Genomic DNA, 16,130 nt, shown 5'->3' on the forward strand with positions numbered 1-16,130 from the left:
TTCGGATTGGTGGATTTCCCACCCCCTGTCCTTGTGCTGTACGCGGATTGGCGGAGCAGCCTGTAACTCACGAGGCGGATTGAGCCTGGAGGTGCGGGCTGGCTCAGCACACACCGGGGCATTGCACAATGCGCGCGGGGACAGGCTGCAGGACTCGCGGCGCTGGCACGAGATCAGTGCCTGAGTAATGCCAATTAAAATTAGAAGTTAGGAAGAAAAAAAAAAGAAGAAATAAAGGGTTAATGTTCTTCCCCGCAAGGAACATGACTAAAGCAACCAGCGACAGGCTGGATCTCAGCTTCTTAGATGAGACGGAAACCAGCCAGATCCTGGAGGTGCTGCAGAGAGACGAGCAGCTGAGGAGGGCAGAGAGGGAGCGGGTCAGGTAATGTGTGTGCAGGTGTGAGGGGGGCAGGTCACGTGTATGTGCCGGTGTGAGGGGGGCAGGTCACGTGTATGTGCCGGTGTGAGGGGGGCAGGTCACGTTTGTGCAGGTGTGAGGGGGCAGGTCACGAGGGGGCAGGTCACGTTTGTGCAGGTACGAGGGGGCAGGTAATGTGTGTGCAGGTGTGGGGGGCAGGTCACGTTTGTGCAGGTGTGAGGGGGGCAGGTCACGTTTGTGCAGGTGTGAGGGGGGCAGGTAATGTGTGTGCAGGTGTGAGGGGGGCAGGTAACGTTTGTGCAGGTGTGAGGGGGGCAATTGTGAGGGGGCAGGTAATGTGTGAGGGGGCAGGTCACGTGTGTGCAGATGTGAGGGGGGCAGGTAATGTGTGAGTTGGAGCGGGGGCAGCTCTCACCTGTGCAGGTGACTTGGCGCTCACTGGGAAATAAGCATAAGAATTAGGGAAATGGGTACAGAATATCTAGAAACATGTATTTATGTATGCAAACGTAAAGAAATATACTTGTTTAGCACACATACAGTAGGCAAGTTAATTTGTGTGTGTGTTTACATACATACACGCCCAGTAAAAGTAGCTGAGATTGAAAAATTACTTAACCTGCTAAAATATTCATTGTGTTTTGTCTCTGGTATAGACAGTGTAGTATCCACTTGTGTCTACTAACAAGATATAACCGCCTGGGCTACACTGCACAGTCCTATGACATACTATACTTACAGGTTGATCATATTTCTATTTAAACTCGTACTATAAAGCACTTATACTGTGCCTTTTTGATATAAAATGTGACAGTTTTGGATAAAGTGCCACTTTGTTTTTGTTTCATAGTTTAGGACATATTGTTTAAAACTGGACTGATTAATTTTGACACCAGTGTGTGCTGGGAAAAATAAGTTTTTGTCAATCAAATTTCTATACTTTCTTTCTGTGCCAATTGATCTGAGTCGGTGGCTTAGGGCCAGTTATTATTATTATTATTATTATTATTATTATTATTATTATTATTATGTATGTGGGAGCTGAGATAAAAGGTCAGAGCAGGCAGGTGAGTGATTTTGTTATTATAGCAAAATGATTTGCAATGAAGGGCACTTTCATCAATGTTTGAGTCTTCGTATGAATCCAAAAGAGGGCTTCAGGGTTCTTGGTACCCCTCAGTATAGCAGTAGGGAGCTCACACTGACAGTTAAGTAAGTGGTTTGAGCAGGGTCCAGCCATACAGAGCATTATTGCATTGTATGTCTTTATTTATATAGCGCCATTAATGTACATAGCGCTTCACAGTAATACACGTGGTAATCAAATAAATAATATAAATAACAGGTCATGGGAATAAGTGCATCAGACATAAAAGTAACATTAAGGAAATGGAGTCCCTGCTCCGAGGAGCTTACAGTCTAATTGGTAGGTAGGGAGAACGTACAGAGACAGGAGGGAATTCAGGTAAGTGCGTCTGCAGGGGGCCAAGCTATATGTATCATGTGTCCAGTATAATCCACAGTGCTATTCATATGCTTCTTTTTTCCATATGGTTTTATTAGGCAGTGATACAGCAAATGTTCGTCATACATATTGTACAGCCTAATACAAGACCATTTTAACATTTTGGGGGAGAAAGATTGACAACCATGGTTGTCATAGAAGTGGGGCCTTCAGAGAGAGAAGGCAAGAAGGGGGGGATTTGGCGGGAGGAGGGGAAGGGAGTAACTGAGGGGCGGTGGAGGGCCATGCAGGATGATATAGCAGAGAGACATTCAGAAACTTTGGTTTGTACAGCAGGTGTAAGGTCGGGTGTTGAAAAGTAAATTTATGTGTCGTCAGCATAGAGGTGATATTTAAACCCAAGAGATGTTATTAGGTCACCTAGAGAGAGTGTGTACAGAGAAAAGAGAATTACACAAATAATGTAGACGTTAACTCCACATTGTTAGATGACTTGTGAACCTACAGATGAATGTTTAGCATCTGGATGATCACTGCTTCCCTGTGTGTAAAAATGTGTTAGAGATGCACTTATCATGGATCACTTCAGTGTTTGTAATTGTGTGATTGGCCGCTATGTTAGCTCTGTTCATCAGCAAACCAGGTATATCATACCTACCTGATTTTGTTTGAAATTACTGGATACAGATCCAAAAAAATCCCAGAACAAACTTGAAGCCTGATATGCTGACAAATAGAAATCAGTGGCTGATGTGAAGTTTGAGGGTTTTTTATTTTAACATTAGTAAAGTCTTTGAGAACTACCTGTGGTACACACTTTCAGAACCGTTTATCCCACTATACACTTTGGGGGGTCTTTTTGGACCACTTCATTGCAGTGTGTGGCCCCTTTGCCGGAGAAAGTACTGTGTGATTCTACTTACAGTACAATCCCGGTACCATTCTGTTCAGAAAGGCTTTCTCCAGTTCTATTTTTATAGCACAACAATGTCCAAACATATAAAAGGAGGCCCAACAACATTTTCCCTGATGTTGAACACGTTTGAAAATATTGGTTGAAAGTAAAAAGGGTTTTTTTTTTCTTTTCGTGTGAAAACTTTGCACCACTATTGAAAATATGACTCTGTACTGCGCTTTATATTCTTATTATATTGCTGAACGAATTCCATAAAACTGCTTAGATGATATTTACTGATGGGCGTACAGTACTGTACAGTACACAGGTCCGTATTGTCATTTTGTGCCATAACCTGTGATAATAATTAATAGAAGATCTTGGCTCTGAAGAGAGAGTTAAAAGGTACAAGGTCAGTGCGTTTGGGATCAGCAGCTGTAATTACTGAAGCGCTCCAATAATTCTCTTTAGGATGAGTCTGTCCAAGGGATGGCAGAAGGAAGGTTTTTTTTTTTTATATATATACTGCAGTATCTCTTGAACAGGCCAGCTCTAAATGAGTGAATTTCGTTATCACAAGATAAAACACTACTGTGGTTTAGATATTGTTCTCCTAGAATGTTTTGCATGACCTTTGACTGTCTCTCTTATTATAACCAGATAGCAATTATGGGGTTATACAGCCTGAGTTACACTTGTGTTGATATTACCTGATGTCAGCCTGTCTTCTAAGGCTCATAGAGCACATGCTAACACACTAGTAATATCATCTGGTCGAATTGCAGATAATACAGTGTATGCCTTTTAGATAGTGTCATTGGATTTGTCATCCTGTGTAACAGCTCAGGATGCTGAATTAGTTCTGAAGGTAAATCACAGAATAGTTTTTGCTTTTGTCCAAGAATTTGTGTGGGGCTCTTGTCTCTAGCAGTTTGTGAGTCACCAGAAGCTATTTTTGGACAGATTTAATTGAAGAAAAGATAATTTCAGTGTGCGAGCATTGTGATATATAGCTCAACCCCTTTATAACGCGATCCGTTACATCGCAAATCCGCTTATAACGTAATGCAAGGGTGGCTCCCAATTTTCATATTTAGGAATACTTTACAACACGTTTATTGGTATCTTAAATACTTTATTGTACATTATTTCTAACGCGATCTGCTTGTAACGCGATGTGATTCTTTGGACCCCAAGCACAGCGTTATACGGGGGTTGAGATATATATCACAATTTTCTTCTAGCCCAAAAATTGTACAAACAAAATGTTTTTCCTGAAGGAAAACAGCATCATAATTATGTTTGTGAAATTCTTGAAATGCTAGTTTTATGTTTCTCAGGAGAGTTTAAAACCCGGACAATACCAACAATACCAACAGATTAACTGGATGCAATCAGCAGAGCGACCATCTTGGAGAAGGGAAACCAACGCATTTCGGTTCTCGAATTCTTTTATAGGTTAATTCTCTGTAGCGCGGGATGTCTCTGGGTCCTTGTTTCTTTTCTTGCCCGATGCTTTCATCCACCTAAATCAGCTGAAATGTGAAGTCTCATATTTTTACGAAATCTCTCTCATCTTCAATTGATTTTTAATGGAGGTGATGTTATCATCTTTCCATACTAGGAGACTGAAGGAAAACCCCCATTTATATCTCTCCCAGACATGTAGGGACCGGCTGCAATTCTCTGTGCCTATTTAGCATAGAGGGGGCTAGCTCATTACATAATTCAATATGGGGTTTGTCTTGCTGCATTTAGGATTGCTTCTTTTGAGTTGAAGTAATGTGGCCTTATTAGCACATCTCTCTACTTGTGCGGGCCCAGCTGTTTAGGCCCTTGGGCTCTGTCGGTTCTAGTAGTAGTTGTTCTGCAGGCAAATGTGGTGATAACTTTGCCAGGAATTGTTGATCCTGCCAAGGCGCTCGTCAGCCCAAACCCGTGGTTGGTGTATAAAATTAAAAAACAGAAATCCGGCACTCCAATGCACTTATGGTAAAGTAGTAACACATTTATTACACGATTACAAACAAATCATTAACGTTTCAGTTCCCACTTAGACTTTTTTCAGAATAAGTCTATGAGGCCTATTCTCGCAGCTACGAATTTGTCATTGCCAAACTGCGCACTTTGGCATGTTAAGAAGTAACAAATGAGTAAAAACCCTATCCTCTAATGCAAATTGTATTTTCTAAACTGCGTCTATAATAAGTGGCAAACCGCATGGTTTAACAGCCAAAATGCCGGATTGTACTTGATTTAGAAGCGTAATGACCTGAGGTGGTGCTAATTCCATCCTCCGTTTGATTTATGGGTTTTGTTCTCTCACTCAAACCCATATTTCAGGCTCTGGGTGAAACTCGCAATACCAATCTCGCGTGGAAGAAAAATCGTGTTTTTAGAAGCGGTTTGCATAACGGAGCAAGAGAATTGCAGATGTTGGCCAAAAATGCGAGTTGGAAGCTATTTTGACAAACTGATCGGATTGTCAAAGCCGGAGTGAAACCGCTTCTGAAAAAGCCTTTTCCACGAAGATTAGACATGTGAGAAGGGCTGACAGAATAGCAAAGCCATTCCGATCGGAAAGGGCTCTTTTTAGAAACGGATTGACAAACGTTGGAGCTACGAAAATAGGCTCATTAGAGTCAATAATAGGGGACAGATTGAGGTATGTTACTGAGGCGAATGTTATTTAGCCGGGAGCAGTTTTCCAGGTCGTTTTGTGCATCTCTCATTAAAGATAATTAATTAGCAGGGCTTTCACTTCACTGTCATTTTGGGTCTGAATGATCTCATCCATTCTACCTTCGAGTATCTGTCTGTTCCCGCAGGACAGAGATGTCCTTTTTTTTTTTTTTAAGTTCAGAAATGATCTGTCTGAATTACTACCGGAGTTATTATTTTTTTCTAATATAGAGTGGTGCTATTAATAATATTTTTTTCTTGTATATAGCTGACAGCGTACACAGCGCTGTACATAGAATTTGTTTTCAGGCACGAGTCCATGCCTCGAGTCTATTTTTGGTGCCTGAGGCAGAGGGAGATAGTGACTTGCCTGAGGTCACAAGGAGCCGACCCCGGGATTTGGACCAGGCTCTCCTGCTTCACACACATTGTGGTTGTTTTCAGAGTCACTCAGCCAATCCTTCATCCCATTCCAGCTGAATTAAGTTAATTTGTAGATACAGAACGTTTTATTTAATTCATTTTTCCAAGTATGTTGTACATACTTGTGATGTCAAAATTTGAAAATCATCTCTTCTGTTAAATTAGATATCCAGCCATGTCCGTGGCTACAGATTCTTTCAACGGACATCTGGATTGTAAAGCATCATGCAATATCATTGCCTCCTAAATCCACACGATTCCTCTCCCAACTCCGCTATCACAGCCCACATAGCTGCAGGAGGCCGACTGAATCTAAGTGGAATTCAAGCCCTGAAGAATACATTTTTCTGAGACCTTGGGGCCAATTCATCATTCTCCCAGCTGCAAACGCTATGGAATAAGTTCACATACAACAGCATCAGGTTTAAAAGAAATTATGTGAAATTATCTTTTTCTTCCTTTGATAATGTGGTTATGTTCTTTGAATGAGTTTTGCAGCCAGGACACTGTACGTACATACGTACATACATACGTACATACATACATACATACATACATACATACATAACCCCCATTTTATCTTTTCATTTGGTGAAAGTGATGGATGTGGTCTTCCAAATGCTCATATTTGCTATTCTACCACTTACTGTATCTCACATTGGCGATAAAGTAGGTGGCACTGCAAAGCATTGTGCCACACTGACTCCAAAATGTGTGTCACCACATGGTTGTTTTCATAAGTCTATTTGCCGTATAATAATGACGATTTTAGTGTGTTGTGGAAAACCATAATTCTGCATGCTTTTATTCTCCGCAGATAAAGTTAGCCTTGTGTTTTGTCACATATTTTGAGATAAGCTGCCTATACATGAATGCTATGTGAAAACCTGAAAGAATTTGTTAATATCTGTAGGGTGAATTGAACTGTTACGACTCAAACATTGCACCAGCATATCTGACTTTTGTCAAAGTGACGTGGCCCAATTATAGATTTTGGGTATCGGTCAAAGTGGCTTAAAAAAAAATAGGTACTGTACCTTATGTCAAGAAATCTGACAGTTCAAAACATTGGGGAAAAGATCTTTGGACCAAATTCTGGAAAGATTTGAAGATTTACACGTTGCTAAATAAAAATTAGAGGTATTATTAACCCTAGTACAGGGGTGGTCATCTCCAGTCCTCAAGGGCCATGAACAAGATATCCCTGCTTCAGCACCGGGGACTCAATCATAATGACTGAGCAACTGATTGAGCCTGAGACAGAACATGAAACACAGACAGAGCTCAGTGCTACATCCATTAACACAGGAGGGGGGAGGGGGGGGAATTGAACGTCATGGCATTTTGGCACGAAAACGCCACAGAAGCTCCAGTTTTAAAAGGGAACCCAGGGAGAATGTTTTTTCACTCCTTGATAAAGTACAGAAGTGTACGAGATGCATAGGAGAGCCGTGTACCGCCTTTTAAAAATCATGTTTAAATACATTTTTCTTGTTTTTCTTGTTTTGGACCCGACTCCCTTGGCTGTGCGCTGCTTTTTCTCCTTTTTTTTCTTCACTGCTAATGCAGGAAGCCTGACAGATAAAATGGGGGAGCTTGAATTAATAGCTACAAGGGATCAGTATGATATCATAGGCATTACTGAAACATGGTGGGAATGAAACTAGGGTCGCCACCTTCGACTGAAGGCCAACTCGGAGATTTTTTTAAAATTTTTAAATAGAGCACTTTCCTCTGGCGTCCTCCCGGTATCTCCCCCTGCAACTCACTTCAATATGGCTGCGCGCGTCACAACGTCACGTGGCGTCAAGTTGCCATGACAACGTGGTGCCGCATGATTTGTGACGTAAAGTAGCATCTTGTTATCATTACAATGTGCGTCACGTGATTCTGTTACGTTACGTGCCGTTCCTGTTGTCATGGCAACGCGGCATCATTTGACGCAGTGGTTGCAGGGGAAGATGCCGGAAGACGTTGCCACCACACAGAGGGTATAAACAAAAAAGACCACCCGCTCACTCTTAGTCTTAGATATTAGTCTGGGTGCACTAGGGTAGTGGTAATAGCATATAAAGAGGTCTCTTTCCCCAAAGACAGGGAAAGTATAGAAACCCCAATTACATGCACTCAGATCTAATTTGTTCAGAAGTGGTATCAGTCTTGAGACTCAGAAATGCTCTTGAAATACTGTTGTGAACAGTGTAATGAAAAAACCTCGAGGTAACCCCTATGATAGTCTATTAGTGATATGGTTCAAATTATTTTTATTTCTAACAAGATAAAAATAATGGGGCACAAAAATCGTTAACGCATGGGGCATATAACAATGGAGGTATAGTCTACTGTAGTGTAGATCACTCAAAGTGGAACAATATTAGTGCTGTTATTAGCAGCAATCAATACAATATTGTTCACATTGCCCTGTAAATTAAATTGGGCACTCAGGGTATTGTTCAGACTGCCCTGTAATTTAACTACAACAATGCAAATGTGAATATTAGGTCTCTTAAGTGTCCCAGCATCTATAGAAAGAGGGGGCTTTTTGGAGCCATATATAAATTCCAGATAGTCTTTATAGATTCAAGTGAGCAAGGGCTGAATGTAAAAACCCTTTTAGATCCTTTTATGAGTATTGTCAGGCTGATGCAGTTGCACAGTATGGGATAAACAGTGGACAGACAGGATAGGGAGGGTAGGTATTCCCTGATAGAATGGAGGTTAGTAACTCTACAGCAGCACAGTCCTGGTAGTATACTTGCCTCAGACTCTGCTTAGGTACCTAGAGGTCAGACAGGTAGGGGGGATGTATCTCTCAGTTCTCCCTGCACTAGTAGCTGGCAGTCCAGGAAAGGAGAAGTCCTGGGTAGGTGTTTTCCCCTGCTTACAGCTGAGTGCGAGCAGGGAGAAGCACCGGGTGAGGGATTTCCCCTCCTAACAGCTGAGTGCTGCACTCATAGCTGGCCATCAGAGGCTCTGGGTTCCCTTAATAACAGCTGAGTGCTTGTGTGGCAGATCGCCAGACTGTCCGCATAGGCAGTACACAGCATGAATCGCTTGCCATAGTAGTGTCGCAGGAGGAAGACATTGGCTTTATATTAATGAACAATTGGTTAACTGAGGATGAAGTGCAAAGGCGGATTGATAAAATTTAAGTAAATAAGGCACCTGGCCCCGATGGCATACAACCAAAAGTTCAAGGAGCTAAGTTTAGTAATAGCCAAACCATTACATTTAATATTCAAGGACTCCATTTCCACAGGCTCAGTACCACAAGATTGGCGTAAAGCAGACGTGGTGCCTATATTTAAAAAGGGAGCTAGATCACCACCAGAGAATTACAGCCTGTAAATCTAACATCAATAGTGGGAAAGCTACTTGAAGGTTTAGTATGAGATAATATTCAGGAATACCTAATGGATAACACAATTATTAGTAATAGTTATCATGGACTTATGAAGGGTAGGTCATGCCAAACTAAACTTATTAGTTTCTTTGAGGAGGGAATTCTGAATTTAGATGGGGTAATGCAGTTGATATGGTCTACTTAGATTTTGCAAAAGCTTTTGATATGGTGCCACACAACAGGTTAGTGTACAACATTAAGGAAATTGGACTCGGTACAAAATATTTGCACTTTAATTGAAAACTGGTTGGAGGATAGAAAACAGAGAGTTGTCATAAATGGAACATTTTCAGGTTGGGCTCACGTTGTGAGTGGAGTATCTCAAGGGTTGGTACTGGGACTCCTGCTTTTTAACTTATTTATTAATGCCCTTCAGATTGGCATAGAGAGGGTGTAATTTATCTTCAGAAGGACTTGTATAGACTGTAAACTTGTCAGGTAAATGGCAGAAGAGGTTTAATACAGATAAAAGTAAGGTTATGCATTTGGGAAACAGGAATAGTAGCTGCAAATGCAAATAAGATCTCCTCTTGCATTAAACGGGAAATGGATGGAAGGGAAGTAAACATAATGATACCCCTGTAATAAAGCATTCGTAAGACCACACCTTGAATATAGAATATAGTTTTGGGCACCACTCCATAAAAAAGACATGATGGAACTAGAATAAGGGCAGAGAAGAGCAACCAAATTAATAAAGGGAATGGAAAATCTGACATGAGGAGAGGCTAGCTAAATTAGGTTTGTTTACATTAGAAAAGCGGCGCCTAAGAGGGTATATGATAACTATATATACACATATATTTGGGGTAAATACAAGGAGCTTTTAATAGAACTATTCATCCAAATGACAGTACAAATTACATATAGGTCATATCTTAAGGTTGGAGTGAAGGAGATTTCACCAGCAACAAAGGAAAGGGTTCTTTACAGTAAGGGCAGTTAAAATGTGGCATTAATTACCTATGAGACTGATGTCAAATACAATAGATATCTTCAAAAATGTTGGACAATTTCTCTTTCTAGAAAGGAAAGGGATACAGGGTTATACAAAATAAGTAAACATGGGAAGGATGATGACCCAGAAAGAAATCTGACTGCCATTATTTGGAGTCAGGAAAGAATCTATTTTCCCCTATCAGATATCATTAGATGATGTTTCACTGGGGGGGGGGGGGTGCTGGGTTTTGCTTTCCTCTGGACCAATGTACTGTAAGTACAATTATAGGATAAAGTATCTGCCATCTAAATTTAGCATAGGTTGAACTTGATGGACATATGTATTTTTTCAACCTTATCTACTATATAACTATGTTATGGAAAATTGGTGGATATTTAGAGCATGTAGGTATCTATGTGTGTGCTTGTGTTGGGTTAAGTGTTGTAGGGTAGAGAGAGGCTAAAGGTTAGGAGACAGTGATTAGAGAGAGGGAATGGAGAGTTTGAAAAGTTAGAGTCTGAGTGAGCAGAAGCAGGAGAAAACCAGGTCAAATGAGTGTTTTATTACAGTGAGTAGGAGAGGTAGTCCACTGGGAGAGACCAAACGAGGGATAAGTTGGGAGGTAGCTGAAATTTTGGGGTTGTTACTAGGACTGTTAATGTCTCCCAGAAAGGACGTAGGTGTGTCAGAAGAAAGAAAGTGCTAAAGTCAGGCAGCAAAGTTATTGAGACATTGGTCCAGGGGGGTGATTGATGACCGCAACACAGATGAAGAGTGGCGAAAAAATATGGAGGGAAAGGGGGTCTGATTTTGAAATGTTCAGCATGGAGATAGTAGGATACTCTAAGGATCGGGGAGTCACGCTCTCCCCACTCGCCCCTATTCACTGCTGAGGGTCTCGCCTCCTCTGCTTCTGCCGCTGCTGGTTTCCGTGCCTCCTGCTGGGACCACCCGGCAAATTCCTCGCACGCGCACCCTGCTCCAGGCTTAATGTCCCTTCCTCCGCCTCCAGCGTGCGTTCTCGCAGCGCGCGCACGTTCGCTGCACACTGGTCTCTCCTCCTCAGACCTGGTCAGGAATCCTCATCTCGCCTGATTCCTGCTTCGGATTCACCAACCACAATCCTAACTGTTGACACACCTCCACGCTACAGGTTTCTCATTGGTTGTTCTCTCCTTGTTATGCTTAGCTGCCCCACTGGCAAATTAGCTGAGCATAATTCAATGTTCTGTTGTGTTCATTGCTTCCTAGCCTTGCAGTCTTGTCCACTTGTTCGCAGCTCTCTGTTATTGACCAGGCTTGTTTTGGACTCCGCTCTTCTGTACTCCTGACCCTGGCTATCCACGACAATCCACACCTCTCCAACCCTGACCTCGGCACCGTACAACGACTATTTTTCTCTCTTCAACCAAGACCCCAGCTAATAGTACCTGCAACGATCCGTACCTCTCCAACCCAGACCCGGCTACCTTGACCAACCTACTGTATGTGGTGTTTATATCCATCCCAACCTCGGTCCCGTGGTCATGCCTTGTTTGTGGTGAGCACTCCTTGACAGATGCCTTCTCCACCGCCCTGTCTGTCTCCAGGTTTAGGGGTGGGGCTAATGGAAAGGTACTTTAGGGAAGAGCAGCAGAAGAGGCGATGCCTGAGTGGATGAGCCAGGTTTCTGTAATGGGAGATTGGGAGAGCTAGCAATGAATAAATCATGGATTGGTGTAAGTTCATATCAAGAAAAAAAAAACTTGGAAAAATATGAAGATAAAGATGAGATGATAGAAATAAATGAAACCAGTATATGTGAGTTTCTACTCTAGTCCCAGAGATGTCATTGTTTGTAATCCAAAAATCCATTTACTTTCCCATTGCTGTAATCGCCTTTCCAGGTCAGCACCTCTATTGCATGTTTTAACTACATCAATGCCAAAAAGCTTTGACATCTAGGGCTTAATGTGTCATCAACAATTCTGATTATATATATTATTATTATATATATAACACTGCTAATATATATAATATATTTTTATATATATATATATATATATATATACATACACACAGTGTTCGACAAACCTATACATTTGCTCGCCCAGGGCGAGTGGATTTAACCCCCGGGCGAGTAAATATTGGCCCAAGCAGCACACGTTTGGTACTAGGTGGCGAGTAGATTTTTTTGTGTGGCGAGTAGATTTTTTGGTGATTTGTCAACCACTGTATGTATGTATATATATATATATATATATATATTAGCAGTGTCAGAATTGTTATATGGTAATGTTGCAAGCATTTTCATATCCATATACAGTTGTTGACATGTGCATGTAAGACAATTAATAGTACATACCTTTTTAGTTATACAATTGATATAGTGTTTAATAGTAAACTGTTTGCTCTTAGTTTTATCCACGAATATTCATGTGGGAGGCAGATATTTATATGATCCATAAACCTTCTTAATCAACCCAAGACTATCTGTTTTAGCTAGAAAATTGCTATGGACCAACTAATTTGATGCATTAAATGTTCTCCTGTCTACCATAGAGACACCAGATTCAACGTGTGGTCTCAAGTCTTTTATAAGACTGTACTGTACTAATGTTTATTAATGATATAGCATGTGTTATTCCATGGAGGCTTAACTGATTATATGCGAGTTGTCTTTCACAAGTGCATGCTGGGACTCGTGTGAGCTGCATTTGGATTAAAACCTCATCGCTACTCTGCACATATTTCTCTATTATTTGCTGGTTTCGGACAAGATCTATATTTATTGTTATTTTTCATACTGAAGGGAAGTACTACAGTTTCTATCAACTGGTGGGAACAGTCCTGAATATGGGGTCAGCCCCTGAAATGTTGTCCCCTTATACATTTTTCTGTAAATATTTTTGTTGAGTACCTTGTTTTATTGGTGGTCCAGTTATTTTTGCTTCTTTTCCCTTTTCCCTTTTTCTTTTAGCTATATATTACGTTACCAGCCCATTTTTTATGTGTGCTTAGATGTTTGAGAGCTGTGGAGAAGTATTTCTTATCACTATTCTTCATGTCTTTTTATGACAGCTCCATGCTTTGTTTTTGTGCTATGCCTGTTCCTGATATTGTGTATATGTAGCACAATGAGTAACAATTATGTGTTTGCTGTTACTGTCTTGGTCTATGATAGAGATTATTATATTGAGTGTGGGATACCATTATATACGTAATTGTTAGTCTGTGAGGGACAAGGGGTCCCTTTGATTTCCTTTCACTATTTTTTATTTTTGCAAATTACTCCGTTAAGGCGTTGCTAATTTCCCTTTTCATTTTATACCAGATTCAACATGTGGGTCAAGTCTGCCTCCTTTTATAAGACTGTGCCTATGTTTATTAAGGATATAGAAGATACTATTCCATTACGGGTTAAACATAGTGTGACAGGGTAAATAAACGTCCACCAGCCATATGCCTGGCAGACTTATCTGTAGTGCAGCAGTGAGGAGGTTAACTTTCAGCTGGGTTAATTAGTCTGAGCCCAGCTGCCTCATCAAGGTGTTTTAAAAACCCCAGGCTGTACACACATGCAGGCTAGCTGGTCAAGAGAGTGAGGACTGAGATGCTGAAGTAGATTACTGCTATAAGGTCTGTCTTGAAAATGCATGTTTGACGAACTGTCTGTCTTTTTGTATGCTGTCTGAAGCATGGAGATACACTGAAACTCTGGAGGGAGAACAGCTTGATTTAAGGTCTGTTTTCTGGGACAGTTTTTTTGATGCTATATTGTTTCTGTGGACTTTGAACAGAAAGGACAAAGCCCGCTCAGCACTTATATTGCTTTACTTTATTTATGCTGAAGAAAAGCTCTTGTTATTTTTGTGTGCCATTTTCAGGCTCAATAAACAGCCTTATCAAGAAAACCCGCGTGTGGTTGCATGTACCCTGCAACACATGGATATAAACCTGGTTATATCAACTTTGTCTTTCACTAGTAGTTTTTCACAATTTGGTAACGAACGGTCTCTGAGAGTCTTTTTTGTGCTCTACTGTTTTCAGAGCATGGACAGTGTCTGGGAGTGTAGCTGAATCAGACCTGCCCTTGCTAAGATGGCCGCCACTCTCCCTCTGATTCCGCGGTCTTTCTCTCTTGCGGAAGAAATTCGCTGCTTCCAGGGGAGCAGATTTTGTACTTTTTGGCATATTCGGGTCCTTCGGGTTTCCCCTGCCTGCTTTCGTTCTTTGCGGTGCTGCTTTGTACCTGAGACCATTATCAGTGCCTGCCTTTCCCAGCCGCTCTTGGAGCTCTCTCTTTAGGCTTCCTCCTCTGGTCGCATCACGCATGCGCCTCCCTGAAAGCCTTTTTTTAATGGCCCTTCTGATGTATCCTCTCTCTTGGAACAGAGACTCCAATTCTTCAGCTCATTTTAGAAAGACTGAGACGTTGTGACGTAGTCTCAAAAACTGTTCCTTATCAAGGTCCAACGTGGGCGCCAAAGGAATACCATACATTATTAGCAGACATACCTGCATCGCAAGGCGGCTGCTACTAATAATTTATTGCATTGCGAAATGGAGACTTTGGAGTAGAGGGTGAGATGTGAGCGGACTGGTACATGGATAGGGCCAGGATTAGGGGATATGGCATAAGAGTAGCAGAGGAAGGGGAGGAAGAGCATTTAAGAGAAGGCATTACTAGATTTTGTTGGTGTCGGGAATGTTATGTAAGAAGTGGATGTCAGTAGTGAATAGGATATGAGAAGGAGCAGCTCAGTGAGTAAAGACACTGACTGGCACTGAGTTTGAAGCAGGGGAACCTGGTTCAATTCCCAGTGTCAGCTCCTTGTGACTTTAGTCATTTTATTTCCCTGTGCCTCAGGCACCAAAAACATAGATTGTAAGCTCCACGGGGCAGGGACCTGTGCCTGCAAAATGTCTCTGTAAAGCGCTTCGTAAAACTAGCAGCGCTATACAACAACATGCTATTATTATTATTATTATTATTATTATTATTATTATTATTATATGAGGAAGTGGAAGGGTTTGGGGGAGATAGTGTGGGAGTTAAAGATAGAGGCGATGGTGAGAGTGCAGAGGTAAAGAAGGTAGGGCAAGAAAGGAGCAGTCCAAAGCTGAGAGGGAGAAGCATGTAACATGTGGCTGTTTAATTTCCAGTCCAGTGTGTTGGCAGGTGAAGTGCAGGAACAGCAGTAAAAGATTACCACTATTTGGCTGTCCTTCAGGTGCTGCTAAAAGGTGCCTTCTTTGGGGGTGATGCGGGTGATAAGCTGAAACGGTTGTGTTGAATTCAGCTGCAGGGTTCCAGTTCTAAAACACAGAGCAATACAAGTGACACATTCCACATGCCTGCTGCACTAAAGGTTGAAATCTTCAACTTTACTAACCTGGGTTTTTAGCTCAATTTAAACTCCAGCCACCAAAACCGGACGTAATAGATTCTTTTAGGTGCATAAGAATATACCTGCAATTTGAAAGTGACAAATATGCAATGTTGCTGGAAAGGATGGTTCATATTTTCACTGTAAGCCAAAGACATGTAAACTAGTTTACCTTGGCATGCTGTAATATAAATACAGATAGTCTGATTAATATTAAGTCTTTATTCATGTTTTATGTTACTGACATAAGCAAATACTTAGACAATTGGCTGTATTAAAGTATTCAAATAAAATATAAATGGACAGACATTTGATGTCTTTATGGTTACAAGGCTGGCAGAAGGAGTATCCCTGTATATTGGCTGTGGTTCTGTCCCTAGCAAGTTGCAGTACAATTGAGCTGAAAATAAAATGAATACACCACCTTCTCTAAGCCAGACACGGATGTCCTAATATGTTGAGATCAGAAGGAAAAATCTAAAATAAAAGCAATGTGAGCATTTTGTTTTGGAAGCGCGTTGCACGGGTTCATTAACGCCCTGTGCCTCAGATCCCTCGCTACTACTAATAA

The 16,130-nt window shown here is 41.4% G+C and overlaps 1 protein-coding gene across 4 annotated transcripts in view; it reads left to right on the forward strand.

Moving 5' to 3' along the window:
* The first annotated feature begins 134 nt into the window (after positions 1–134).
* The window catches only part of EXPH5 (exophilin 5), a 70,217-nt gene continuing 54,221 nt past the window's right edge, over positions 135–16,130 (forward strand). For 2 of the 4 annotated variants that reach the window (XM_075592334.1, XM_075592335.1), the window contains exon 1: positions 135–385. In XM_075592334.1, coding sequence (XP_075448449.1) covers positions 243–385 — 143 coding nt within the window. In that variant the 5' untranslated portion in view covers positions 135–242. Of the gene's footprint in view, positions 386–13,439; positions 13,913–16,130 lie in introns of those variants that run through there. The other 2 variants (XM_075592336.1, XM_075592339.1) reach the window with 2 other exon arrangements.

Source organism: Ascaphus truei, chromosome 3 (assembly GCF_040206685.1).
Source record: "Ascaphus truei isolate aAscTru1 chromosome 3, aAscTru1.hap1, whole genome shotgun sequence".
NCBI classification, from domain to species: domain Eukaryota; kingdom Metazoa; phylum Chordata; class Amphibia; order Anura; family Ascaphidae; genus Ascaphus; species Ascaphus truei.